Raw genomic sequence first — 27358 nt, 5'->3', positions numbered from 1 at the left:
AAATATTTAATACTGTTCAATGAAATAAACATACACATATATATATATATATATATATATATATACATAATATTGATATTATTTCAAGATCAACACCCAAAAACCCTCCATAGTACAATTCTCCTACCAAATTCAGTGCAGGCAATGCACTACTCAATACACAAATTTCTCACTAACCCAATTTTAAATATATATATATATGTATTTGCAATATGTGTTTGTTTCCTTGGTCCCAATGACAGACTCTGACACCCACTAATAGTTGAAAGAAAGAGGATGATGAAGAATTACCGTCCTCCATCACCACTTCCAAGTGCTCGCCAAGCTTTCTTACAAGACCCGGCGTCGTCATTCCAAATGACAGGACGACATTGGGCAGACCCAGAGGGAGGTGGAGAACGGAAGCTTCACACACACTCTCACTCACACTCACTCACTCACGAAGGAAACGAAGGGCAAAGGAAGGGGAGCCCCGCCGTGAGCCGAGAGCGGAGAGCAAGCATTCCCAACGGAAGTCTCCGTCAATGCGGTGCCGGAGCCGACGACGACGACGATGATGGGCTGTGATTCTTCTCAACTGCGTTGCAGTAGCCGGAATGGTGCAGGAGCCTGTCATCGCAATGGATGCATTGCCCTGTAGTAAGTAGTAGTAGTATCTAGGTATCTCGACTGTGACTACTCCAACGACCGACCGTGGGCGAAGCGCCGAGGAGTGATCGACGGAATTCCGTCAATTCAATCACTGGTGGGGTGCGGGGGATAATTGGGTTGAGTTGAGGTTGGGTGGGGGTGGGGGTGGGGGTGTCTGTGTGTTTGGTTGTAGTGTCTGGGTGCGGTGGCGGTACAGGGAGTCGTCGATTGGGGTGACGGTTGCGTGAAAGGAAGCTGCTGTAGCTCAGTGTGACGCTGTGGAGTCGGGAGCAGAGGTTGCGATTGGGATCTTAGGGCGATCCTAGGGGTGCAATGAGTTGACTGCCAAATTGGGTGGTGGTGGTGGTGGGCAGAGTGGGAAGGTGGAGGAAGGATTGGGGAAGAGGTTGAGGAAGAGAAAGAGAAAGAGAAAGAGTTTGTTGTTGTTGTTGGGGAAGGGGAGGGGGCGACGGATGATGCCCATGGGCGTAGTCCGCGACGATGAGTCCCAGGCCGCTGCTGGCTCGCCGCCTGCGCCCACCCCTCCCCCAATCGCCAAGCCGACGCTGCGATCCCACTCGCGCTCCAGGGCGCACAAGGCGCGCTCCCAACACCCGCCGCTGGGCGATGGCGATGCGCCCTTGCCCCCACCGCAAGGAACAGCAACACCAGGAGGAGGAGGAGCAGCAGCAGTGGGCGCACCAGGGGCCATGGATGCCGAGGCTATGGCGGCGGGGCAGCGGCGGCGTCGACGACGCCGACGACAGCGGGGCAAGAACTCGGATGTGCCGCTTGACAATCGCACGCGAATTAAGAGGCGTGTCAAGTACTTGCTCATGAAAATGCGAGTCGACCAGAACCTGCTGGATGCGTACTCCGGGGAGGGTTGGAAGGGGCAGAGGTGGGTGATGTCGACTTTAATTTGTTTCTGTCGTTGACAGGCGTGTATGAGTGTCCTGTGGACCGGATCGTGCTGCTAGGGAGGACATTTCATTGAACGCACAATCGCTATTTTATTTCTCGTTTTTTATGAATCGAATCTCAATTCTGTTTCCTTTCCTTTGCTTTTGTTTTTGGGGCTGTCGTGGTAGTATCTCAAGTCGGATTTGTTGGTTTCCACAATAATTTGTCTCCGGCTCCCTTTCTTGTCCGCGAATTTCGAATTGGCTATCGCCGATTTCGGTCCATTTACATAGGAATTCTCTTTTTGGCATATCCAGTCGGGAAAAGATCAGGCCGGAGCAAGAACTACAGCGTGCTGAAGCGCAGATCCTGCATTCGAAATTGGCCATACGGGAGGCTATTCATGAATTGGATAACTTGGGGTTAGAAGGCTCGCTCGACGAAAATGCATTTGATGCTGAAGGCCGTGTTTACCATGAAGAGGTATACGTCGACACTTAGAAGTTTGCAGGCTTGATAGTCAACTGAAAGCATCTCTCAGGTTATTTACATGGTGTTTATTTCGTCAGGACATTCCAAACAAGTCCCCGACTGAATTAGGGTTTTCCTATGATTAGCGCGATACGGTCACACTGTGCTTTGCCTGATTCATCATTACGATGAATTCTTTTCTCTACTTCAGAAGGCTTGTACAGTTCTGTAAGATATGTTGGTGAAAATTTTGGAGCTGTTTACGAATTCTCGGGTCTTCTCGTAATACATAGTAGCCCTCATATCACTCGAGCTTGAACTTTCTGCTGTCTTAACATTGGGTTCAGATATTTTGTGCCAAGTGCCGATCTCAAGATGCTCTACCTGACAACGACATTATTTTATGTGACGGCGCATGCAACAGAGGCTTCCATCAGTACTGTTTAGACCCACCTTTAGCTACGATCAACAGTAAGAACATTTTACTGGAAATTTTCTCAAGCTAACGATTCACTCAGTTGAATTGCATTTCTAAAGTGAAGTACTATCTTGCTTTGGTGTTTTCCATGTTACATCTGAAATTTGCTTTGACTGTAACTAATTTCCGATTGGGATATGCAGTTCCTCCTGGAGACGAAGGGTGGTTGTGTCCTGTATGTGAGTGCAAGATGGAGTGCATTGAAGTTATTAATGCATACTTGGGCACACACTTTGAGGTGGAGAATAGTTGGGAGGTGAGCGCTACGGTCATTGAACTACGTGCTTAATAAATTTCGATCCTCTATGGAGGACTTTTTATGGATTTTTTATGGTTGCTGTAAGATGCTAAGCATTTCAGAAGCCATGGAAATCAAAGAGATTAGAGTCTAGAGGTCCAGGGATTGCCTTGCAAGAGAAGTTCATTTTTTCCGAGGAGGTCCAGCCACTCGCGTAAAATGAGTTGTTTACACTCGGTCCCCGGACATGCAGCGCGATCTGGTTGCTTTATGAGAAAGTGGATATTGCCTACTGATTGTTCGACCAACTCGCAGGAGTTGTTTTCTGAAGAAGCTCTCGTGGCTGCGGGCGGTAGAACTCAAGGGGTCACAGATGGTGATTTTCCTTCCTCAGACTCAGAAGACGACGATTATAACCCTGAAGGAGCGGAGAAGCGGACAGACAGTGAAAGCGAAGGCGAAAGTGATGAAGGTGGGGGAGATAGTGATTCAGGAAGCGATTTTAGGGAAAATGAAGCGTCTGGTAGTGACAAAGATGAGCAAGATCCAATGCAGGCAACTAATTTAGAGAGACTTGCGAGAACAGCAAAGCGGACCAGCAAGGAAGGAAGTGGAGGTCCAGAATCTTCAGGCAGTGATGACTCAGAAGTTTTTCTTGTTGATGGGTTTACGGATGGTGGAGTCAAATTAGGTTTAAGACGTAGAGACTCACAAGCAGAAGAATCAGCTTCAGACGAGGAAACCATGGTTATAGCAGGAAAAAGACATCGAAAAGCAGTAGACTACAAGAGATTACATGATGTAAGTGTCACTGATGGACATGCTCACATTATTCTTTTTCCTGTCGATATCATTCGATTTGTATTATGAGCAGCAAATTTAATTTTATTTTATCTTACTTTTCCAGTGAAGCATCATTGTCCACGTGTAAATCTTTAGTTACAGATATATGCGTTCTGAGTAATTTGAGTCTTGGTCTTGCTGAAGGAAATGTTTGGGAACATGGAGATTGATGTGGACGATATCATATCCGAAGATGAGGATTGGGGTCCGAAACGCCGTCGGAGAAGAACCATTCCTGATGACCCAAGCAGGTCTAGACCTCCTCGAGTTCGACGGAGAAAGGCGCGAACCTCAACTGGAGATGCTTTAAAAGAAGTTGATGCAGATGGGGTACCATCAGATTTACCCTCTGGGTCACAAGGCGAGGGAGCAGCCGATACTCTTGAAGCTGTTAGAGACAAACGAATGTGGAGGAAGTTGCCTGATTCTGCTGTTGAGGTATGTTCCAACTCAGGCGTATAAATGTATGAGGGAGTATGACTCAGGAGGCAGTTTTCAGTGATGAGATGTTTGGATTTGTAGTAGTTGGAAGTTGGATGCATCTTCATTAGTTCTCGCGTTTGCTCGAAAACTCCACTGATTCTCTTTTTAGATGTACAATAAGTACAATTGACGAATTTCCTTTACGTTTTTCGCTTCTAAAAGTTCACAGTTTGAGGATATCATTGGTCACTGTTTCTCCTGCTTTCTGGAAGAGTGTATTTCTGATGTTTCTGATCCATCACTTTGAAATTGGTCATGTTCGTTGACGGGGGCATGATTCTGCATTGTATCAGTTGCTGATGTCATCTTGCACTGAATGCAGACGTTACGACTGGCTGCGGCAGTGACGACACTGCCCTCAAAATCCCGTAAAGAGGAGTTGGCGACACAGCTTGGCTTGAGTTTTTCACAAGTGAGTTTTTTCATAGCTGCTGTGCCGTCATGAACAAATTCTGATTAATTGCTCATAAGGTTTTGGTAGTCTATCTGTGATGTTTTTGTTTTGCGAGCTGTGTGAAATAACTGTTCCATCTTCGTCTTACTGAACGTTGTGGCACTTTTTGGCTCTATGTACAGGTCCATGGATGGTTTAAAAATCAGCGGTATTTAGCTCTCAGAAATGGGTTGGCGATTTCAAAGCGACCAGCAGCTGGGCGGATGGCGGCCACTGTAACCATACAATCGGAACACGACAACAATTCAAGTGCCTATTTAACTGAGAAGTTGGATGAAGTCCAAATGCGACTTTTTGAACTGAAGCAAACTTTGGAAGATTTCGCTAAGAATTCATCTGGTTTAGGCGGTGGAGAATCAGATAACAGTTTTGAAAATGGAGGAATTGGACTTCCTGCAAATGGGAAACGGATTATCTATGTCCCAGTGGCTGAGGTTAGAGAACGGCCTTCTGTGAGTACCCATACTAGCGCATGTTGAGTAATCAGATTAGATGTTGGTCTGTCCCTTAGTTTCAACTTCTATTATCGATTCTTTTGTAGACTCACCATTCAAGATATGGCAGTTCCTCCATTTTTGTATAGACAGACTTAAAGTGGAGTCTGCTTCACCTGGTTCAAACTATTTCATGTAACTAGAAGTACGAGCCTTCAAGTGGCGCGCATTCTTTTAACGTTGTCCTTATCTCGTTTATGTTACGTATTCTGTGTGATATCTGCAGCTTTTCTCTGACAGCTGTCCGCTTTCATTATTAGCAGTGTTAAATTGCGAGGTGAATTACAAGAGGAATCTACGTATATTCATGTGTTCATGGCCTAGCTGCTTAGCGTACGGGGTTTTGCATGCCAACTGCCCTTGTCATATTGGATCATGTTTCGAAGGAATAGGTGGGTGAAATTGAGAGGAATTGGAGTTTTAGGCGTCGATGGCTTCGAGATTAGTGCGGACACTTCCCGCTGCAGTGAAGGGTAGTGAATAAATTATTGCAATAATGTTCACGTTTACGATTAAGCGAACGCACACAGATATTAAGACATTCTACACACGATAATTATACATATGGGTAGAAACTAGCAAACATTGGATAACAGAAGGTTTTCCATCCTGTATTTTTCTGCCTGTAGCAAAGAAATTGCAACATCATCAAGTGTATATCACTATCTACATCCTGTTAGGATTAGTTAGTGGTGATAATAGAAGAGTGCTACTGGTAGTATAGTTGTAAGATAAAAAGTACCGTATGTCCTGAACGAAAATGTAGGTAAATGTACACTGACAGGAGCATTGTCAACGTTGAGACATTACACTTCGGGAGTACCCTGTACTTAAAGTAGTTCGTTTTTTACTTGTATCAGCCTGCACATATCAGATCTACCTGTACTTTCCTTAAGAGTTCATAGCAGATGTGGAACATTCGGTCTCTTACCTTGGTCGCCCCAACAACATAACACATAACATAATTTACAATTTGTTTCTAGTCCCAATCAAGAGTTTATTCAAGGCAGGATTCCTCTGATATTTGAATGTCCAACTCATGGCATCGCATGCTTCTCATGCGATCCAGCAAAAATATCGGCCTGTCCCGGAAGCTCCAACTGTTCATAGTTCAGTGAGGCTCTATATTCTACTTTTCGGACATGGGCGATTGCTCCTAAAAATAAATTAAAGTTCCAAAATGTGAAACACCGGGACAATTCAAAATAGATTGGTGAAAGGCCTCATCGTAAACGTGCACCGTATATCCTAAAGAACCTGATCCCCTATGATTCTCATTACAGGTTCTCATGAAATCACCAAAAGTAAAGTATGCATCTTCATCTTCGACTCTTCAACTTAGCCAGCGCAGCACGCAATGGCTTGGCCGCATTCACCATGTTCGTCAAGGCTGGCACCACCTCACCATACTTCCTCGTCTTCAAACCGCAGTCGGGGTTGATCCGGAGAACCTTAGACTCTAACACGGCCAACATCTGCCACAGCAAACGAGTTTCAGACACGGTATACAAAGACTTTTCCCTGAGGAACGCTCATTAATCTACCATCTTCACAACTTTCAGATCTCAAAACGGGCAACTCGATGTTATGCAGTCTGCCCACATTCCTGCTCACTTAATAACTACCCAGTGCCTCAAATTACCTTGCGAGCGCTGTCGGCCATCTCCTCGGTTGGCGGGATACGTGGAGAGTTGATGTCGTGAAGGTGTGCACTACGGAGCTGGAATCAGGCCCAATTCCAGCTCCGTAGTGCACACCTTCACGGAACACACTCAACAACTTTTCATCCGATCGGGAGTTCTCAATCGTGATTACATCTGCGTCCATATCGATGATGCTGTGGATAATATCGTTGAAGTTTGAGTAGCACATGTGAGTATGGATCTGGATGGTATCCTTGACCCCGCATGTGGTGATTCTGAACCCATGAACTGCCCATCTCAGGTAGTCCGCATGCTCGGGCTTGCGCAGGGACAGACCTTCGCGATGCGCAGCCGATCCTAGTCTATCTGGATCACCGTGACGTTGGCCTTCTCCAAGTCCTCCACCTCGTCCTTAATCGGCAGTGCGATCTGGTAGCACGTCTCCGATCTGGGATGGTCATTCCTTACAAATGTCCAGTTCAAAATCGTCACGGGTCCCGTCAACATGCCATTCATTGGCCTTTTGGTCACGCTCTGGGCGTATGTCGACCAGTACACTGTCATGGCCATGGATCGGCTCACGTCACCGAAGATGATAGATGGTTTCACGCACCTAGAGCCATAAGACTGCACCCACCCATTCGCTGAGAAGCAGAAACCGTTCAACTGCTCTCCGAAATATTCGACCATATCATTCCTTTCCGGCTCAACATGCACTAATACGTCGATGTCTAGCTCCTCCTGCAATTTCACTACACTGTCGATCTCCGCCTTAATCGCCTTGTCGTAATCCTCCTCCGAGATCTTCCGGCTCTTCACCTCCCGCCTCACCCTACGGAGCTCTGGCGTCTGTGGGAACGATCCAATCGTTGTAGTAGGCAGAATTGGCAGACTCAAGTACTTCTGCTGCTCCTCCAGACGGTGCGACACAGAAGTTGCACGACGGAGCTCAGAGCCCGCCAAAGTGGCAGCCTGCATTGTCGATTATTAAACGTCAACTTCTGTATGTTCTCTGTGCAATCTGAAATTAAAAACCACGTACGCTGGATAAAAGCACAGCTACAACCACTCGCCGGTACAACAGCACACCTGTTCACGACAATGTTGCACTTACCAATTCCTTCACTGCCTTGTTGTGCACGCGGGGCGAGTTCCTCCTTGACTCCAACGCGATGGCATTAGCCGAGAAAAACTCTTCATCCTTTTCTCCCGACACGACCTTGGCGATGGCTACCACCTCCAACAATTTCTGGGCAGCGAATGCCATCCACGACTTTAACTCGACATCCAACTTCGTCTCGTTCTTCAGATCCACAGCGCAGTGGAGCAGGGAACACGAAGTCGAGACCAGGACATTATATCCTTCCCCAGCTTAGCCTGCAACTCTTTAACAAGTACAGAAGCGGCCAAGTCGTTCGCCCATATGTTACGGCCGTCTACCACACCGGCGAACAAAGTCTTCCCAGCAGTAAGGCAGTACTCCTCAATTATGCTCAAAGTTTTTTTAGCCACGAACCAGATCCACTCCGAAACCGGCAATCGGCAATTCGCACAAGGTCCTGTGTGCCCACAGATAACCACACTAACCACCTCTACAAGATACGACATCATCCGCATCCACTCATCCCCAAATCGCTGACTACCAAAATCATCACATCTGGCTAAGCACATCGTCTGGTAACCTGGTTGCTTACTGATAGGCCTTGGAAGGTAAATCTGTGAAGTACATCTTCACTAACAGCTTCACACCAGGAAGCTCCCCAAGCACAGCATATGCCTTCTTGAAAGCTTCAAACTGAGCAGCTTCCAAGTCCATCACCAGCTTCGGCTCGTCCAGCTGTATCCATGAAGCACCAGCTTCCTTTAGTTCTGTGATCACCTCCCTACAGTGCGCGCACAATGGTAAAAACACGCAACAATAACCTTCCGAATTCATGAAGAAAATCACCTACGAAAATTACAAGAAAAAAATTCAATATTACAGTGGCTTTCAACTGTGCACCTACTTGTACACGGGGAGGATGGCATCGAGGAGGGAAAGAGTATCAAATCCCTTAGGTGCGCTCTTGTCACCCTTCGACAACAGCAGGTAAGTCACTGGGCCAACTAGCACAGGCACGGTGTCGATTCCGAGCTGCGCATCAAAATAGATACAAAACATGTCAACAACTCCCCACTCGATAAATCCCACGCTATACTCGCAAACTGAGTCTTTGGGCCCAACCCCTGTGAACCCTCCAAGCCTTGCACCGAGCGACAAATACTACAGAACGTTTAATGAAGTCCACTGCACCATGTCCATACCTCCTTGGCTTCCTTGTACTCGCTCACAGCTTTGTGTGAAGAGTATATAAACTTGGTCTCACCACTCAACTCTGGAACAATATGGTGGCTGCACACATAACTCAACTGACGATTAGCCTTCCCAGCTCACTCTCAAACTCACCCACTCACAATCATCTGAACAAAGCAATAAACCAAATAGGTCCGGAGCCAGCACGTACTAATTGGTGTCGAACCACTTGGTCATTTCAATGACAGGCTTTGTCTTGTTTCCACGAGCCATGGAGAAGTACACTTCATGTCCAATCTGTCGAAGTTCACAACAGTGCAGACGCGAAAAACCAAATGAGAAGGCGCGGACCTGAAGAAGCGAAGAAGAGATTCGCGGATCTGCGAATCGGGGACTGCGATCGGGAAGAAAAAGACCAGCGACGAGGAAGAAGAAGAAGCGGGGCTATAAGCAAATTCAGAGAGAGAGAGAGGGCGACGGAAGTGGCGGGTTCTGTTGCTTGCAAGCTGTCCCTTCCTTCGATGAATCTGTTCTCCGATCCCTCTTGTCACTGTCACAGTTCGTGAGAGTGTGTTCACACCAGCAGACTAATCGAGGTTTAGTTCAATCTATTTGGGTGTGTTCACATCCAGCGGACCAGTGGGGGATCGATAAGTGCGAGATCCACTTCTCCAACCTAAGCGTGAGAATTGTTCAAAAAGATGTGTTATATTAATTGGCTCGAAAATTTCGGATTTTTTTTGGTAATTTTATATCATTTCATTTCAAAAGATCATTTGTGAAATTTGGTGTGTAATTAGTTAGCTCGTGGATGATCCCATTGCATGATACACTATTGATTGTTCGTTTTCAATAAATAAATGCTAATTTAGCCTCTCTTTTTTGAAAATAATTAGTTTGTAAGTTTATTCTTATGTGAAAATTTAATTTATATCAACTGTGGTGCAGTGTTTAAGTTAAAGTAACGTTATTCTGATAATGTTTAATTGTGCTTGATTGGAACTGTGTTTATGTTTTTACAATTTAACGTTTGGATTTAATCTTCACAACTAAATATCCCTCATTTCCTTGTATGATGCTTTTCTTGTTTTTATATTACGTTTTTATAATTTTAAAAGGAATGGGTTTTCCTCAAAAGTTTATCCTTTGTTATAATACTATCATCTTCAGTAAAGAACTTAAACGTTTCCATACCTTGTTCCTCAATTGCATCATTATATTTGTGATAAAAAGTTCAATTCAATGCATGTGTGTGTCAAATTTTTGTAAATACCAATTGTAGCAAGCTTTAATGTTACAAAAAAAATGAAAGAATCATAATGAGGCAAATGTCAATATCTGCAGTTATATATATATATATATATATCTATATATATATATATATATATATAACTGCAGATATTAACCACAAATATATATATATATATATATATATATAACTGCAGATATTAACCACAAATATATATATATATATATATAACTGCAGATATTAACCACAAATATATATATATATATATATATACAACTGCAGATATTAACCGCAAATATATATATATATATATATATATATATAGACACATACAGACAGTAACAAACGCTTCAAACATGTGTATTACTTATTGTACGTGACACAAAGTTGATGAACTTGGAATTTTCTCCAGTCTGAGCACTCTCTTCTATATATAACTTTACATATATAATTTAAGAACGTTATAACGAAAAAATTTAATACATAAAAAACTTGCAGAAAAATCAATTAAAATCCAAATCAATTAAAAAAATAAGCGATTTTTTTAACATAATATAAAATAAAATAAAAATCATATCACTATTCAACAGACATTGCAAAAAAAAATAAAAAAAAATAAATAAAACAACAGAAATAGAGCTCCAAATAATTCTGTTCCTCTATGACAATTCCATTGCACTATTTGTGCACTAAAATTAGGATTTCCCCAACCAACAATCTTATCGAAAGAACTAAGTAATATTCTAAACAACACATTTAAAAAATGCACTACCATGCTTTCTACTCTTGACCCGAGATGGAAACAAGATCTAAAGCTGGATGAGAATAGCAGTGGGTTCTACGACTGGAGTTCTACTAAATGGATAAACCCTTCACAAGGTACTCGCTATTTGTGGCGCTAAATGTAGCCCTATTTCCCTCAGGCAGTCCACTCCAACTAAACTTTCCGAGGAAGGTGGTTCCAGCCGTTCCCAACGTTCCACCCTTCGTGCCCAGAGATGGGAACAGAGAGCCATTCTACGTCAGCCCCTCGGGGAGCTCCTGGGCCATCAGTAACCTACGGCCGAGCCTCACCCATTACCGTGTCCAGTGAAGCTGAAGCAAAAGAGCGACGATGACGGGGTCTGATCGGGCGTCATGACGCTGCAGCTCGCAAGCTATGAAATGACATTGCGATCATCGGCACCCGTCATCATCATTCCAGCTTGAGGACCAGAACCCAGATCTCCAATCGTGTCGATGCAGCCATTTGAAGTACGAGAGTGATCATCAGTGTCGTCGTGGCTTGATGGAGATGTGATGCGGATTGATCACATGGAGTGATCGGTACCAAGTTCAAAATCCTTTCCCCGTGCTCAGACGCACGGCTCTTGCATTCTTCGCTGTCTTTGCAGTTGTGTGGATTCTTAGTGTGGGTGGTGTGTGTTGATGTGATTCGTGAATATGGGGTCACCCACCTCGTCACTTCAGATCAGGTTAGATATCGGAGGAGTTAAGTTTACAACCACGGCGAGCACCCTCGCTAGGAGAAACGCGAATTCAGTACTAGCTGCCGTAGCTAATGATTGCCTCCAGAAAAGCCAAACCCCGGGGTATGAGTGTGAGACCGTGGTTTTTGATCGAGATGGGACGCACTTCAAGCACATCCTGATTTGGCTTCGTGACGGGGTCGTCACCCGCGGGCTGAAGACGTCCGTGTACCTCGAGATTCTTCGAGAAGCAGAGTATTACACGTTGCCGGGTTTGAGGAAGTCTGTCAAGCGGATTCTGGGTACGTACGACGATAAGGTCCCGGAGGACGTCAAAAGTGCTGCTCAGACTCCGGATTTGAGACGATTGGATGTTATACGATTTACTCATTGTGGACTGAAGTTGCGAGGAGTGAATCTGTCGGGGCTTGACCTGTCCAATCTGGATTTAAGTGGTGGAGAATTTCAATATGCTCGACTGTACAATACCAACTTCGAGAATTGTGACCTCCGTGATGCGAACCTTGAATATTGTGACGCTGGTGGGGCTAACTTCAGGAATGCAAATCTTCGGTTTTGCAACTGCACTGGTATGGTCATGCATCGGTGCCGTGGACAGCATCATATGTAAACTCGTAACGACGTGGCTCTGCCGTCAGGGTCGCATTTCAATTGCGTGTTGATTAAACTCGGTTTAGTGCTTGTAATTTATTGCCCATTAGGTCTCTGTGAAACCACTTATGTTTTTATTGCTGAAAATGGAAGTACACGGTTAGTAGATGAAAAACCAAAAAACATCGTGGCCGTCGATGGACTTCAAGTAAGTTTTGTCGAAACATAGCAGTGGGGCCATTCCAGCAGGGGTATTTGAGTAGTTTTGAAGAGCACTAGTGAAACTACAACTAGAAACGCAAAGAGCAGCAACAATGCTAGGAGAAAAGATGTCTGCTCATCTTTGTACTGCCCAGTTATTTTGATACAGTAGAAACTAGTTTGTCACTAACGGAAAGCAATTTTCCAGGTGCGAAGATGGTTGGAGCGGTACTCGATGGTGCGGATATGTTCCTCGCCAAATTCTATTCAGCACGCCTCAAGAATGCAAGTCTTCGCAAGACGATTGCGGTTCGCGCGGAGTTCAACGACGCCAACCTTTCAAGGTCAAATCTGTCGGGAGCATACATGTCGGGAGCGTGCTTGAAAAATGCAAACCTCACGGATGCAAACTTATCAGATGTGGAGTTCAGCTTCAGCAAACACTGGAAAGCTGGAAGAGCTGATTTCCAATATGCAACTCTCACCGGAGCTAACTTCCATCATGCAAAGCTGGAGGCATATTTCCTGAGGAATGCTCGGGACTACGAGAACACCATTAATTTGGACGAAAGCATCCGGAACAAATTGGAACCACGTTTGCCTTGGATGTTGGGAAGAAACTGGTTCAAGGTGCCTGCTTCTAAGTGAATGACATTACTATCACTACCATTCTTCTACCACTGCTGGAGTCTGAAGACAAAAGGCACCCATGCAAAGCAATCAGTCCTAACATCCTGTATGATTCCTCCACTACTGTTGGCAGTGATTGTGTACAGTTGGAGTGTCGGTGAAATGCCGTTCAAGCGGACTTTCCTTCGTTACAACTTTGATTGTTAATTGAACTGCTGGAATCAGCAAACTTTTCTAGAGTTGTGTTGGCGTCACAGGCCATTGTATATGATTTGTAATTAAAAAATAAATGAATGTTCTTAGAAACACCCTGTACATGTGTTTGAAATAGTATAAGCATTTTTATTATATATAAAACATCCTAACTATTATATATTATACATCTTAGGTGTAAGATAAGACATAAACAAGAGAACATGGGAACAAGAGAACATGGAGTAAGGGAATATGGATGATAGAAGGAATGGATGGATGGTAGTGCCAGAGATTACTCTTATACAATATTTTTGATAAATTTTCTTGATTATAAGAAAGAGTTCTAATTTAAACATCTTATTTCAGTAAGATTTATTATATAATTTGTATTGGTATATGGATTTTAAATTTGAGAGATTTAATTTCTTAGTATAAGATTTGCTTGATTCAACAAAGGTTAAAGACAATAACAGTGATTCAATTATGTGCTTAAAATTTTTAATCTTGTGTTTTTATTGTCTTTTATTTTCAACATTGTTAGGTTTTTTGAAGATTAAATTTAGTAACCAAGCAATAAGATTTAAATAATGTATACAATTTGTTCCAAGTATTTATTGAAAATTTTAAAGAAGTTTTATACAAAAGTAATTTAATTTTAAACGATTGGTGATAATAGTAAGAACATATGTGTCTTTATTATTCTATATATCACTATTATAAATTAAATGGGAAATACCATTAGAACTTAGTAATGGTATTTATGGCATAATTTTGTTTCTATCAATATTAATAGAATTTTTATTCTTTTTTCCTAAAAATAAATACCATCATGTTTGATTAGTAATTATAAAGTCAATGTATTAAATTGAGATATTACATTAGATATGTTAATAATGTAAAATTAAAAAAAGAATCTACTTAATTTTGTTATTTATGCCAAACTAGAAAACATCATTTTTCATTTATTTGATTTGTTCCATGTTATTAAATTTTCATTTTACAAATACTTTTATATGTGATATGAAATATATTAAAAAATTCTAAATATTACAATACCATTAAGCTAAGTAAAATATAAATTCTTTCAAATCTATCTAGAATTGTTCTAATGTTTTAATGTTTATAATAATTGCATTAATATCAAATTTTAATTGATGATAAAATTACTACATATCTATACATACATATAATAAAACTGTTATACATAAGATTTTCATATATGTATGTATGTATATGTATATATATGATAGAAGTTGAAGTAATATAATAGCCAATCACTTTCACTAATAAGATACAATGAAAAGATTTAGTTATTTTCATCAAATAAGATATATCATATACAGAATTCTGTTTGAAATTCATTATTATTTTTTGATTTCAAAATAGAACTATTACATGATTAATTTTTATGATTCTTTTGATTTAAACCTAACTAATTGCATGAAAAAAATTTCAAAATATAAAGAATATTTTGTTTTTAAGTAATGATATTAATTCTTGTAATCAATATACTTGCACAATTTTACAAAACATAAAATAAAAAAAAATTAGCTCCAAAGTAATTGTCATTTGTTGATTTAGTACATCAGCATTTAGAGATGGATAGAAACTGCAGGAATCAATGACAAATATTTTTACACATTATTTGTCATGTGAAGTAAAAACTTAGAAATTTACAATTCCACAAGAAAAGAAAAGAAAAACACTCATTGTTGATTGATTGATTGATTGATATATATATATATATATCTATAATTTATTTGAAATGACTTGAGTATTCCAATTCAGACACTAATGGGTGTCAAAGCCATACCAAAAAAGATCTGGCATAACGATTCATTCTGAATTGTCAACTCTGTAGCAGTTTGAGCGAATCAAGCGGGTAGAATCACCAATCAATCATAACTCGAAACTATTTCTGTATTGGAACTTCAATATTCAAGCCAAAGAGTTGTGAAAAACAGCAATACAGGTTCTAGCTGTGGAATTCCTGCTTAGAGCAATGATTTTACTACATTATTTTCTCAATGTAGATGTATCACAGACCTCCAGCTTGGTAATAGCTCTAAGTGTTCGGAAGTCTCCATATCTCTTCTCCCATTCCATCCATCTCTCCCCAAAATTGAATATGTGGCTCAAACATGACATTCTTTGGATCAGTTCCTGGAGTGCATAGCATTCAGCATCCAAGAGAATGCGGGGCACTCGTAGAATCCAGTTGGATGCAGTAACAACAGTTCAAATCGAACAATTTCTACAACTGGGTTACACCTCAAAGCAAAAGAGGAATTCTGTAACAAATGAAGGAATAGCTTCCTTGACATCCAAGGGTTTACAATCTACACGTGCCAAAGGCCATCCCGAGATTTTTTGAGCAATAACTTTAAATTTCAGGTTGGGGTAAAGGTAGCAAAAATACAACAAGGCATTGCTAAGTATTATAAAAAAATAAAAATAAAAATAAAAATGAGCTAGAGGAATACGCTCTATCGATATTTGAGTCCTTTCAACTTCAAAGGACTGTATAATGTGTTGCAACTGAAAGAGAAATTGATGAAATTTCTGTACTAGCTGAAAATAGGAAGTTGGAGATCAAGCTTACTGAGGATAGTATCTAAAGGGTACTCACCTCACTTCAGAGTCTCTGGATCATGAGAGACTAGATAACCTACAAAATGGGAGTAGATCAGATTAGGATGATCAAGTCTTCCATGGTAATACTTACACGGTCATTATCATGAAACGAGGTTGTATCTCCATGATATTTTACAATGAGGGTTTTAGGTGGTTTGAGAACATTTGTGTCAGCGAGAATTACTGGACAGATCAGAGTTGCTGAAGAGATACACAGTGGCACCAATTCATCTAAACGAAATACTGCAGATCAAAGTATCATCTTCTACGGGGTGTGATCGACTCGGATGACTCCACCAGTCTCTCAAGCTCCCGAGAATTGCTTCCGTGGCTCATTGCAGGTAGTTCATCTCCCTCAGCATCAGATGATTCAATGTCGATGTCATGTGCTAACGACTGCCAAGAACGAATTTTTTTAGCACACTACAAGGTTATATAAACCCAGATTCATGCCCATATACAGAATATTTTGACAAGAACAAACTTATAAGATTTAAGTTAGGATCCAAGGCATCTTAGACCACGGTCAGTACGCCGTTCGTAAGTATAAGGTAGGAAAATTGCAGCTGCGAAGAGCTGCAGCAGCGGGTGACATAAGCCATGCTTAATCAATTATCTCAAGCTCGCTTTGCAAAAAACATGCAGGAGGACATGTTGCACTTCAAAATTGACGATTTGCAGAACAGTTTCACAGAATGTATTCACTACTTAGCTTGACATCAGATCTTTCACTTCGCCACATTTTTCAGCACTCCAGCGAAAAAATTCAGACATGAAATCCTAACCTCCACAACCGGTGCTGACGATTAGGCAATTGCATTTCAAAACAGCTACATTTTCTTGTTCAGTTACGAGACTACCTGAAAAAGTTGCCATAAAGGGCAGTTTGGTGTTCTTTTTTTATGTGTGAAGTGCGAGACCACTCGATAGAAATCCTGGTAGTTTTAATATGAAAGAGGGAGCTGTCAATACCTGAGATTGTGACCGAAAGTACATAAATGGAGAGTACCGCAGGAAATTGGAAACGCGTGAAGTATAAATGTCTGCATACCTGCCAGAGGGCACCTCCTACCAGTAAATACAATAAAAGGCTTAAAACATGCAACTTACCCTCTTCAAAGCAAAAAAATATATATCTTAAATGACAATGTCTTAAGTAGAGACGAGGATTCTAAAACTTACTTCTCAATTTGCCGAGTAAGATGGCTTTTATCCCACAGGCCTGCTCGAGACAAGTAACCCCACCTGCAAACGTGAGCGTAGTGAATGAACCATAACTTGTTTAGTCCACGCTCATACTTCCAAATGTTTGCTAAGTTGAAAGCAAACATTATACAAAAAAGTTCATGACTTTATGGAGACTTAAAGACGACAATAATATTTTTGGGAACTTCATAGGTTCCTAGACCAAAATATACCGTTGATTAAAGTACTCTCCGTCAGCATCCAACATAGGAGCGATTTTCTGATCCACCCTACTCATAAGAACAAACAACTTCTGCATGTTCTCCGTAAGTTCTCGCTCATCCATATTTGTTATCTCATCAGTCTGCCGAAATGATGTACCAAAAATTAGAACCAAACAGAAGTCAGCTTCATGCCAAGCAGAAGACGAGCATAACATGGCGGTCCAAAGCATTGATGTATGCTGATGTGATGAAGCAAGAGAATGTAGACAGAAATTTTAAAGATATGGGTAAATCCGCATATCCGGATGTGTGGATGACAAGATGTGAAACATGCATTACCAATCAAACAAGGCCAAAACAAGTAAATACTAAAGGACTCACTAGCCTGAACATTGATAAATCAAGAATGTAGGAGAAAAGACTAATTGCACCTGTGCTGGCCTTCCCGCAGTACGACGTTGTAGTGCGAGCCGAAGCTGATTAAAAACATCCCCAACAGCCTCTTTCTGATTCATCAACTCTATCAACTTAGCTCTATGGTCTCTCCCGTATGCTAGAGCCTTCACCTGGATGCAGCAAAACAGCATACAAATCAGATATAACTAACCGTGAAAAACTATATCTTTCGGGTGTTCGGCTCATCTTTGGACCCTACATTCGGAGTATCAATGACATATTAAGCCCCAGAAGCAGGATTTATGAAATAAGCTGGAAAGGAAACTGAGCATCCATGCATGGTTTGGCAGTAAGTTCACTAAGCTCTAACTCTCTCATTGAGGTGCAGAACATAAAACATCAGTTTCAGTGCGGCTTTATTCTTATCTGACTGACAAAGACAGAGCTAAGATACCTCTTTCTCAAGCTCGCGACAGATAAGGGCTGTTCTCCATCTTAAGTGCACCTTTGACATGCTCACATCTGTGTAGATGTGATCGCCAACATACATTGTCTCATCACCATGAAAGCCAAGTGCTTTCTCCACCATTAAGGCGCTACCACCACAATAAAGCCCACCTGAAATGTGCAGGAATCAATACGGTAGCACACGAGACCCATCACGCATATCTAAAAGCGTACAAGGAGATTGTTGTGCAAATAAAAAATATGTGACTCGATTAGCATCAAACTTGAACTGTTTGAATGACAACTTACTCAAGCACTGCTGGTGACTGGAGTGTCCTTACCTGGAGTGGCCTTACCTGGAGTGGCCTTGAAGCAAGGGCGCATCAAACCATCGTCTGTGACTATTTCATACAAAGGATTGGACTTTTGAAAGAATTCAGGTTTTCTGGCAGAAACAATAACCTGAGGAATAGATGTAAAATTAATAAGATGCAATGAATCTAATGCAAAAAAAAAAAAAGTGGATGTATTTCGGTCACAATTTTTTTTGCAAGTAGAATATTTATAGACTATAAGTTTGATTATGAAGACTTTCTGAGCTTATGATATTCAGTGAAGCAAATAAAAGTGGTGTTTGTCTAGTCACAGCCAAGCATTCTAGCCAGAAACGTACCATATCAAAAAGAGACCGCCAATTCATACCATTTGGGAGATATTTATCAAAAGCGTATTGCATCATCTTGTTCGTGTAGAGATAATCAGAATTCGTGATAAGCAATAGCTTCTTACCAGCCTGAAAAAGAGACACAAATTACTTATCGATTGCACCTGACGAATTGAAAATTACTCTACAATGGTTCGACTTCTCATATTCAGTAATTGTAAATCCACTCGATTGTGACGAAAAATACACTGCAAGCAGGTTGATATTCAAACCTCCCTCTGATCTAGCAAAGCCAAGGGGAGCTCAGGATCCGGCTCAACAAATAACTCTGGATTGTTAATAATTTCTGCCTGCAGCAATAAAAATAAAGGGCATAATTTGCAATCTTCCTTCTTTACAATACACGAGGCTCTAAACCAGTGTACGAAATCTTTAAATTGATTACAATCCCTTGCTAAGCTTTGTCCACCCGCATGGTTAAGTCCCTAAGAGCATAATACAAAACTAGACAAGTTCTGTTCCACAAATAACCCCTTTTATTATGCGAATAGACAACAATAACAGCTGTTTCGGGAGGTTTCATTCTAACCTTCAATTGACCTTCGACGTGAGCCTTGAAAAGTGACTTCGATACAACCTGAAAAAAGTGGCTCAACTGCTCAGAATTAGAATCTACACACAAGTCCGTAGTATTGTAAATGGCATGTCAAGCTACTTACAAAGCTAATAAAACCCAGGTATGTAGGACCGATTCATAATATTGAGGTGCTCACTGAAACAATCCTTTCGGGAAGAAGATAAGCGCGAAATCAAACTCAACACTCAACAGTACCAGACCGAGATAATTTCATGATAGACGTAAGGTATGTGAAGGTACCCCATACAAGCCTTTGTAATCCATCGGGCCAATCTCAGGAGGCAAAGAGCCCTCGTCAAGCCTCTCCACCATCTGCAATCAATCAGAAATTGAGCTAAAAAGGTTAGTACCATAAACTGGTTTATGTTTTTACAGATGAACACCAACATATGAAAAATGTAAAGCCCTAATTATGATGCAATTTGATAGATTCAGTGGTTGTGACTTCGGCTCCTGACACTGATGAGAAAACAGTAACGCTGGAGTATTCAATAAATCACACACCTGCATAAACATTACTGATTCAGATATGGAGAATAGGGTATTCAGAAACTCCCAACGCCCCTCATCTCGCAAATCCACGAGTTCCCGGCCGTAGAGCTCGCTGCAACCATACTTGGATGCCATGTTTCGTTAGACTGAAGCATCCACAAATAAGTGACTAAAACCCTTAGTCCAAGAGTAAAGATCACTTCATTTTTGAACGCCTAGACCACCTGGACCGAGAAACCAGGAACCAAACTTGCCCCCCTGTTTCAAAAGTATATTTTTAAGAATAAGGTAATATGTAGTAACCAAATTGAGCAAGCATGTTCATAAACAACAGCTAATTAGATTAGACGTTGAAGAGTCTACTGCCTAGGTATCTGAAAGTTTTCGTGGATGATATTGGGCTATTACATAAAAACACACCTGATTTCTCGATTCGACAGCAATTTGGTCCCGTGCATTGCTCGCTTTATGTAACCAAAACGATCAGCCTTGACTAGATTACCCATCTTTTTATCTAGCACTAATCCTCGAACAACCTGCGGAATGAATCATGGTCATGTCATGGACAAATCTAACTACTGTTCACCTGATCGGAACTGACTGAAATGAATCGTGTAACATTAGTTGTGCTGTTTTCCGTATACAATTAACATAAGCAGGAGAAAAGGAACAATACGACGTAAAAAATTAAAATTAAAATTAAAGAGGTTCAGTAAAAAAATTATACAGCTTGCTTTAAAAGAAAGGTAGCAGTGACGTGACCAAAGAAAATGCCGACTTAAGTTCATCAAGTGAAATGAGATGTTTCCCAGGTTCGGATTTGTTCAAATGACCATAGAAATGCTTCTAATGAAGGCACTACATTTTGTTTCACTGAGTTGAAGACAAAGAGTGGCACAGGCCGTGAGTATGAGAGCCATGTATTTCCAAACACATACCAGCTCTGGGTCAAACTTGAGGCCGTCTACCGGGTAATCCATAGAACGAAGGTTGCTCATTCCATACTCATAAGCCCTTCCTTCCCAAGCCTGTGTAGTAATCCCCCAAAAGATTGATATTAATACACAACCTCTGTCAGCTAATGTTCTAAGAAAATGTCGTAACGATAACTGACAAGCCCAAAAACGAAGAGTTAACTCACATTGACATTATAGTGAATAAGAGTGTAGTCCATGTCGTAACCGATAGTAGTAATCGACCGTAAGCTTAAAGTGCGGCTGCAAAATATGCCTCTAGAAGCAACACCATGAGGAAAACGTCTCTGCAATACCAGGTCACAAACCCTCAAACACCGTTATCCATGTACGCAATAACTCGACTGCACTACAAGGTTATGACAACAATAACATTCGATGAAACCAGCGCAATCCACTCTACAGTGAATTCTTAAGACTTAAATATAATCGAGGCGTTACATGTCTTTTAGACAGTCCGAGATATCATTAATTCACTACTGGTCTGTACCTTTCAACCGGAACACATACCGGAATATGTAGAGAATCAAGCAATGACTCCGCTTCCATAGCCTCTGCTTTTGCAACTTCTTCTATAGACCCATCCAATGATGCAGCAACTTCTTTCAAACTCGATTCGCCGAACTCAAAAGCTTCAGGTCTTACTTTCATGTCCCCCTTCGTGCTCTCCCTCAGGTAGTCAATTTTGAACTTTCTGTCCTTAGAACACTTGATTACTTGAAACAAATTAGAAGCAGGAATTGGATGATTCTCTCCTTCATTCTCTGGTAGTACAGTATGCCATTTATTCCAGGCAGCCAAATTATTTCCGTGAGAAGGGCTGTGTCCTGTCATTACACAGTCCTTCTATGTAACGAAATAGACATACTCTTCACCAAACCTAGCACGTAATCACACCGAATTACAGATATGACCGGATTCATTACTCATTATCCCTGCAAACTTAGCAAGGGTTGTTTCTATGAAAACCCCACAGTTGCAACTTCTCTTCAGATGTGCCAAATCCAATGCACGTCTTAATAGATTTGACGAACATCCATCAACTATAGTGTGTCGGTGTTTCGCACCCGCCTCACAATTCAATTTAGCTCGTACATGGGGCCCCAATAAAGATAGCTGTTCAGAAAAGCTGAGTAAGGATTCTAAGTGATATCTACCCGTACGCTTCATATTTGGCAAGAACTTGATCCAGACTAGTACTCACTAAAGAATGCATCGAGTTCTGATGCAAGCCCATCCAGGAAAGAAGGCCTTACTGAATACAGACGATTCGGGAGATTCGTGTTTAGAGCCACTGTTGTCATCGCCTTCCCCCTGAAAGCTGCTTCCTCTAACGCTAACTAGGCTCTGGACTCTTCTTTGCAAATGTCGACTTCGGGCCATACGCATGAAGCTTGGAAAACCGGGTCCACGACCCATGTTGGCCCTCCCAAGGCCACTCAACACTAACGGAGGGCTCCCCGTGGAACAAACATAAGCGCAAGTTGCAAGCGACATCGGCGACATTGAGGCTCGCCCATTGAATGACTGGACCGCACCCAATGATTTGCTACAAGTAATGTAGGGACTAGCAATCGATTGACAGTTCGCCAATCGCTCCATCTGCGTTTTGGATTGCTGTTGACCTCTCAATTGCAAATTCTATGAGGCCAGCCTATCCTGCAATCTTTTCGCGCAACGATTTCTCGATAAGAATACGCAAAACTTTTCAACGCTAAGTATGATGCACTGCGCTGCTTTTTCTATTTAGGTCGTATTCCTGTACTCGGACACCACTACTTCTGTGTCAATTCGTAGGGGGACTCGGCATTAGAAAACGCACCAAATAATAGTGACAAAAAACCTGCCCTCGACACTCCGCAAGGGCTATCTATGCCGGTTTCCTTCCTACAACTACAACTTCCAAAATCAACACCTTCTCTCACGAATGATGCACTTTAATCCCTCCATAACCGTTACAACCTCAAAGCTGACGCCATAAACTCATACTGAAGTCTTCAATATTCTCGAACATCCCCCTGCATCCCACTGGTCCTGAAATCCGACCCAAGCAATTCCACTCAAAAACCAATGCACACATATTGCAACACACAAAAGAAAGAAAATTATTTCCACCCCGCAACAGCATGAACTCTCAACAAGCTCCATAGTGCTTCCAAAGATTCTGTCTCAAAAATGCCGTGCCTAGATCGTGCTAAATTCACAATAGACTTGTACGTATGCGGGCGGAGGTCACAACGGCAAGCGACAGTGAAAATTTATGACACCACCTCCTCCCCTTGTAAGACTTCGCTACCAGTTCGTAGCCTACCGACAGCCTTGCAATTCCAAGTAACGCCACGATCACGATCACACCGCAGGGTTCAAACTTACGTATTTCCGAAAAACTACAAGCACAAGCAGTAAACACGAGAATAGCCATAATTAACAGAAAGGGCAGGAGCACAAAGTGACCTACGCCATGAGGATGCCGGTGTTGGAACAAATTCCTTCGATGGTCGGATTGCTTTTCAACCCGAGGCTTCGACGCTGCGACGATTGCTCCTGTCTCACTGTGCGCAACCAAGCGGACCAACTGGCCTGAAAGCGGAGGTGTTCTTTTTAGCGATGGCGGCGCAATGTTACTGACTACCACGGCCTTGAGATCGACACACACATTTTTTCTGCTCATAGTCCCTTTCTCAGTCTCTAGACTTTTCTCTTCTTCATCGATTGGACACCAGCATTGCCCTCTCGTAGCCGTTTGGAAGTGGCAAAGATATTGGCCATCAATGCTCACAAGACAACTATTCCATAGATTCTCAGTGATTTGTGGTGGTCTCCGCAGAGTTGCCATTGGTAGCGGTGTTTGCCTGATGCTTATTGGCAGCACATGAGATGAACCGCAATCCCGTCACTTGTGGTCCTGGGTTTTTCCCCGCGTTGAAAAGAGGCCTTTAGCGTTATCAGCAATTTAGTTGGGACTATTGAGTGTTGCGTTTCTACTTTATTCGGCTAGATTCGAACGCAAAGAGGGAACCAGACGGGCTGGAAAAACTGGTAGAAAACCAAAGGCTCCGTTGTTGGAGGATTTTTGTGCTTTTGTTTTCCTGCTTCTAGCTGTGAGCTTCGATACGGTCTGCACTGCGTCAGAAAACTTTGGGTTTTTGATTGTGGGGCGTGTGGATGGCAGTGAATCTGTTGAGACATCTGTAACTTGTGACTTGACCATGGATCAGGATGTTGTGTTTGAATAGTGTTTCCTTGAAAAACTTGCTGAGATGATTGGTTTTTGGTCATCAACCTGTCTTACTAGGTCTTGTTCTTTTTCCAAATGATTCGCTGGTGATGACCTGTTACAATTCCCTGGGCTAGATGAGGATTATAAAATCAATTTCTGGTAAAAGAAGCTTCGCACCAATCGTCTCAGGGAGTCATTCTATGGCCTCTAGCTCTCGAAGAAGCTCTTCCGAATTCACTAGATGAATCAAGAGCAGGTCTCTTCCAATTGGTAGAGCTGGAATAAAGATGTGCGTTATCGGTGAACGTCGGTGAGGTGCACATCTAATGAGAAAACTTCCACTGAGCTTTTGCAATGACAAGTTCTAAGGATCATGTGTAATCACTAGCACAACCAACATGTAAAAACAGGCAGTAAGATTGGATTCATCCGGAAACAACCTCCACGCAACCTAGAGTCTGATCCTAACTCCTCAGATCACATGTACAATTGTAATTTACATTCAAACGATGACATGTTTGATGAAATTGTTAGAATAGTTGTCTTTTAAGTGAGATATCTCCGCTGGTTTTTGTCGTGAACTGGTTTTGACTTCTTCATGATGGATTTTTAGTTATTGTTTCGTTGAATAATAGATCACTCACTTCTGTGATTCCGTAGGAATAATCTTCAGATTCGCTCTGAAAATTATCCCGATTCATACTCCTCTTCTCTAACTTCATTGGAATACTGTTCGCACCATCCACCAGTCTGCACATCTTAATCTTCTTCTGTGGTGGTGTAAGTCTTTTAGGATTCGTCACGTACTCTTCATCCCGCTGTAGTACGAGTAATATTATGGATATGTAAAATTTTCGGCCTTGAAAGTATCATTTTTAAGAACATTTATGCAGGAAAGCTACTTTGACTGGTAGGTTCATTGGCAAACACGGTTTCTAAAAAATGGTGCTAAGAACTATTAAAGCTATTATGTAAAATTTTCCATATGTACTTACTGTTAGAAGTAAAAAAGACAAGTTAATCAATTCTTTTATCATCCAAGGTCTATTGCCTATAATATTAAGAATTATTTTATTTGATAAAAAAATATTTTTAATAGATATAATTAATAAATAAGAAATATCAAGAAAAAAAAAGTTTGGCATTAGATTCTAAAACTTTTAATTTTGTCGAAGTCTTTGAATTTCTTACTTTATTTTATAAGTATAGAACTGGTTGTGTTGTACAAAGGTGTGATATCTATTTTTTAATTTTTTTGTAGTGATTATATAAAATCAATTTAATTTTAAGATTTTTTTACAATAATTATATATAATAATATAAATTTTAGTTTTTAATTTAGTTTTAAGAGTCTATTATTTTTTTATCTTTGATAATAATAATAAAAATTTCTTCTTGAATATACATATTATTATTATTATTATTATTATTATTATTATTTCTCTTTTATGTATATTGTTGTAGAGAGAGAATTTGCATTGAAAAAATATGGGGCTTCTAGATGCTATTAATTACCTTATTTTCTAATAAAAACTTTTATAACATATATAATACTCAATAAAATATGAACTCTTTGTAAATTTCCTTGCTTTTTATATTATCAATAAACACATTCATTAAATATTTGTAAAACAAACACAAAAGAGTCCAAAATCTTCTTTAAGAGTTCTTATATCTCTCTTTAAAGTTGATTGCTATCCTTTCAAAATCTTAAACTCTAAATTTCATTTCATTGAAAATTTGTTTATTTAAAAGAACAAAACATTGGGTTGAAGATTCTAGAGGATTGATGTTGTCTTCTTTTAGCTACCAACTTTTGGCTCCTTTGTTTTTAGAAGAAGTTATATACCAATAAAAAAAGATAAATATATAGAAGGCATGGACATCCCACATCATACTACTATTAAAGAAGACTTCTTATTCTTATCCATATATAACAAGAGTCCTTGTCATTCAACATAATCCCCTAATGCAAGCATTACAAAGTCAATCCTCTAGATATCTTCAATAAATAAATTGAAGATTTATAAAAAATATTACAAACATTCAATAAGAATATTATATTAGATTTTAAAAGATTTTATAATATTCTAAAAAGTTTTTAAAAATATTTTAAAAGATTTTAGATGGTTTTTAGAATATTTTAGTAGATTTTAGAAAGTTCTAGGAGGATTAAGAGACTTGTTTAAAAATCTTCTTAGAGTTGCTTCATCTTTAAATAATATAAAAACTTCTTATGAAGCTTCTAATGATTGTTTCATCTTCAAGTAATATAAAAACTTCTTAATAAGCTTCCTAAAATTGCTTCAACTTCAAACAACATGAGAACATCTTGAGAAGCTTCTTTATATCTAATATATACTAGAATCAAGATTGATGGAATATTCAATCTTAAAAATACATCTCTTGGAGCTCTAACTCACCTCTTTTAGTATTGATTATATATTCATCTGGTTTAATCAAGTTTTTGTTAGCTTTTTGGTTGAAATTCTTTTGTTTAATTTCTTATTTGGTCTCTTGCATTGTATATCCATGATAGTTTGTCAAGATCAACTTCTTATCAATAGTAGAATTTAATCCTTCTTGATAGAAAGTAAATTACCTCTCTTCTTGAAGGCATCAAAGTGCTTTAGAGATTATAGAATACCCCCCTCTAAATTGATATTATTTATTTATTTTATTTTTTATTTTTTATTTTTTTTCTTTTAAGATGGTTAGAAGTGATGTCACAGACATACATAGGTATTCTAGTAAATACTTATATGATTAGGTAGGAATAGATAAAAATAGATAAAAGTAGGTTAATTTTATAAGATCTTTTAGAGAAGCTTCTTAGAAGCTTCATAGATGCTACTTGACTTTATATGTGTTTGTAGTTGATTGGTAGATTAGAAACTTGGTCAATAATTTAATCACGTATTGATAGCTTGTAGAACAAGCTAACTATATGGCGCACATATAGAAAACTTGCCTTGCAAGTTAAGATATGTGTCTTGCAAAGTCAACACGTTTTGGAAGTCTTATAGGACATTGCCATATAGCTCCTAGTTAAGAGTATATATGGAGGCAAGAGTAAAGCCTTCTTTACTCTTGTCAACACTTTTTTAGTCCTTAGTCTTATTCCAAGACTTTCTAGTCTTCTTGTTTTTGACAAAAGTTATTCTAGTTCAATATTATATCATCTTTGAATGAAGTTTTA

General features: G+C 40.4%; 3 protein-coding genes and 1 pseudogene across 8 annotated transcripts; 2 read left to right on the top strand and 2 right to left on the bottom strand.

The window, feature by feature from the left end:
* Positions 1-790: 790 nt before the first annotated feature.
* LOC112280698 (pathogenesis-related homeodomain protein) lies at positions 791-5176 on the top strand. Its single transcript, XM_024516507.2, has 8 exons — positions 791-1531; positions 1851-2016; positions 2352-2475; positions 2626-2738; positions 3036-3521; positions 3708-4001; positions 4369-4458; positions 4623-5176. Exons 1-8 carry the CDS (start codon positions 1104-1106, stop codon positions 4977-4979), a joined length of 2058 nt encoding a protein of 685 aa, XP_024372275.1. The 5' UTR covers positions 791-1103; the 3' UTR covers positions 4980-5176.
* A 606-nt stretch (positions 5177-5782) lies between these two features.
* LOC112279866 (5-methyltetrahydropteroyltriglutamate--homocysteine methyltransferase-like) lies at positions 5783-11375 on the bottom strand (annotated as a pseudogene). The gene is made up of 10 exons (XR_016502047.1): positions 11349-11375; positions 11123-11236; positions 9568-9606; positions 9142-9374; positions 8942-9029; positions 8644-8771; positions 8332-8520; positions 7752-8196; positions 6637-7609; positions 5783-6469 (listed from the first exon to the last, which is right to left on the bottom strand). The product of XR_016502047.1 is annotated as a 5-methyltetrahydropteroyltriglutamate--homocysteine methyltransferase-like (transcript).
* Positions 11376-11382: 7 nt separating this feature from the next.
* On the top strand, positions 11383-13326 carry LOC112279769 (uncharacterized). Its single transcript, XM_024514434.3, has 2 exons — positions 11383-12238; positions 12670-13326. The coding sequence occupies exons 1-2, from the start codon at positions 11623-11625 to the stop codon at positions 13107-13109; spliced, it is 1056 nt and encodes a 351-aa protein (XP_024370202.1). The 5' UTR covers positions 11383-11622; the 3' UTR covers positions 13110-13326.
* Positions 13327-15201: 1875 nt separating this feature from the next.
* On the bottom strand, positions 15202-23660 carry LOC112280322 (uncharacterized). Of its 5 annotated transcripts, none has more exons than XM_024515686.3 (18): positions 23398-23660; positions 22196-22973; positions 21450-21703; positions 21107-21226; positions 20904-20993; positions 20386-20501; positions 19978-20077; positions 19714-19785; positions 19426-19473; positions 19109-19186; positions 18846-18965; positions 18514-18634; positions 18180-18343; positions 17761-17895; positions 17339-17469; positions 17103-17165; positions 16893-16971; positions 15202-16316 (listed from the first exon to the last, which is right to left on the bottom strand). In XM_024515686.3, the coding sequence occupies exons 2-18, from the start codon at positions 22539-22541 to the stop codon at positions 16179-16181; spliced, it is 2175 nt and encodes a 724-aa protein (XP_024371454.1). In that variant the 5' UTR covers positions 22542-22973; positions 23398-23660; the 3' UTR covers positions 15202-16178. The 5 variants fall into 5 exon arrangements, with proteins under 5 accessions (XP_024371454.1, XP_024371453.1, XP_024371455.1 ...); XM_024515685.3 differs by having other exon boundaries at positions 15701-16316; positions 18529-18634; positions 21450-21766; positions 23398-23629; XM_024515687.3 differs by having other exon boundaries at positions 15701-16316; positions 16893-16988; positions 21450-21766; positions 23398-23582.
* Between the last annotated feature and the right edge of the window lie 3698 nt (positions 23661-27358).

This window comes from Physcomitrium patens, chromosome 3 (assembly GCF_059467195.1).
Source record: "Physcomitrium patens ecotype Gransden chromosome 3, ASM5946719v1, whole genome shotgun sequence".
Lineage (NCBI taxonomy): Eukaryota > Viridiplantae > Streptophyta > Bryopsida > Funariales > Funariaceae > Physcomitrium > Physcomitrium patens.
Note: the sequence above shows the minus strand (reverse complement) of the source record. Positions and strands in the feature narration are given on the sequence as shown.

Excerpts from the sequence above, each read along its gene's own strand:
- LOC112280322 (XM_024515684.3), bottom strand. The coding sequence starts at position 22,541 with ATGGAGCGATTGGCGAACTGTCAATCGATTGCTAGTCCCTACATTACT. Across the intron at positions 20,502-20,903 it reads TCAAGTTTGACCCAGAGCTG|GTTGTTCGAGGATTAGTGCT; the intron begins GTATGTGTTTGG and ends TTCATTCCGCAG. Across the intron at positions 20,078-20,385 it reads CTGTCGAATCGAGAAATCAG|CGAGCTCTACGGCCGGGAAC; the intron begins GTGTGTTTTTAT and ends GTATGGTTGCAG.
- LOC112280698 (XM_024516507.2), top strand. The coding sequence starts at position 1,104 with ATGATGCCCATGGGCGTAGTCCGCGACGATGAGTCCCAGGCCGCTGCT. Across the intron at positions 2,017-2,351 it reads GCCGTGTTTACCATGAAGAG|ATATTTTGTGCCAAGTGCCG; the intron begins GTATACGTCGAC and ends CATTGGGTTCAG. Across the intron at positions 2,476-2,625 it reads ACCTTTAGCTACGATCAACA|TTCCTCCTGGAGACGAAGGG; the intron begins GTAAGAACATTT and ends TGGGATATGCAG.
- LOC112279769 (XM_024514434.3), top strand. The coding sequence starts at position 11,623 with ATGGGGTCACCCACCTCGTCACTTCAGATCAGGTTAGATATCGGAGGA. Across the intron at positions 12,239-12,669 it reads TCGGTTTTGCAACTGCACTG|GTGCGAAGATGGTTGGAGCG; the intron begins GTATGGTCATGC and ends GCAATTTTCCAG.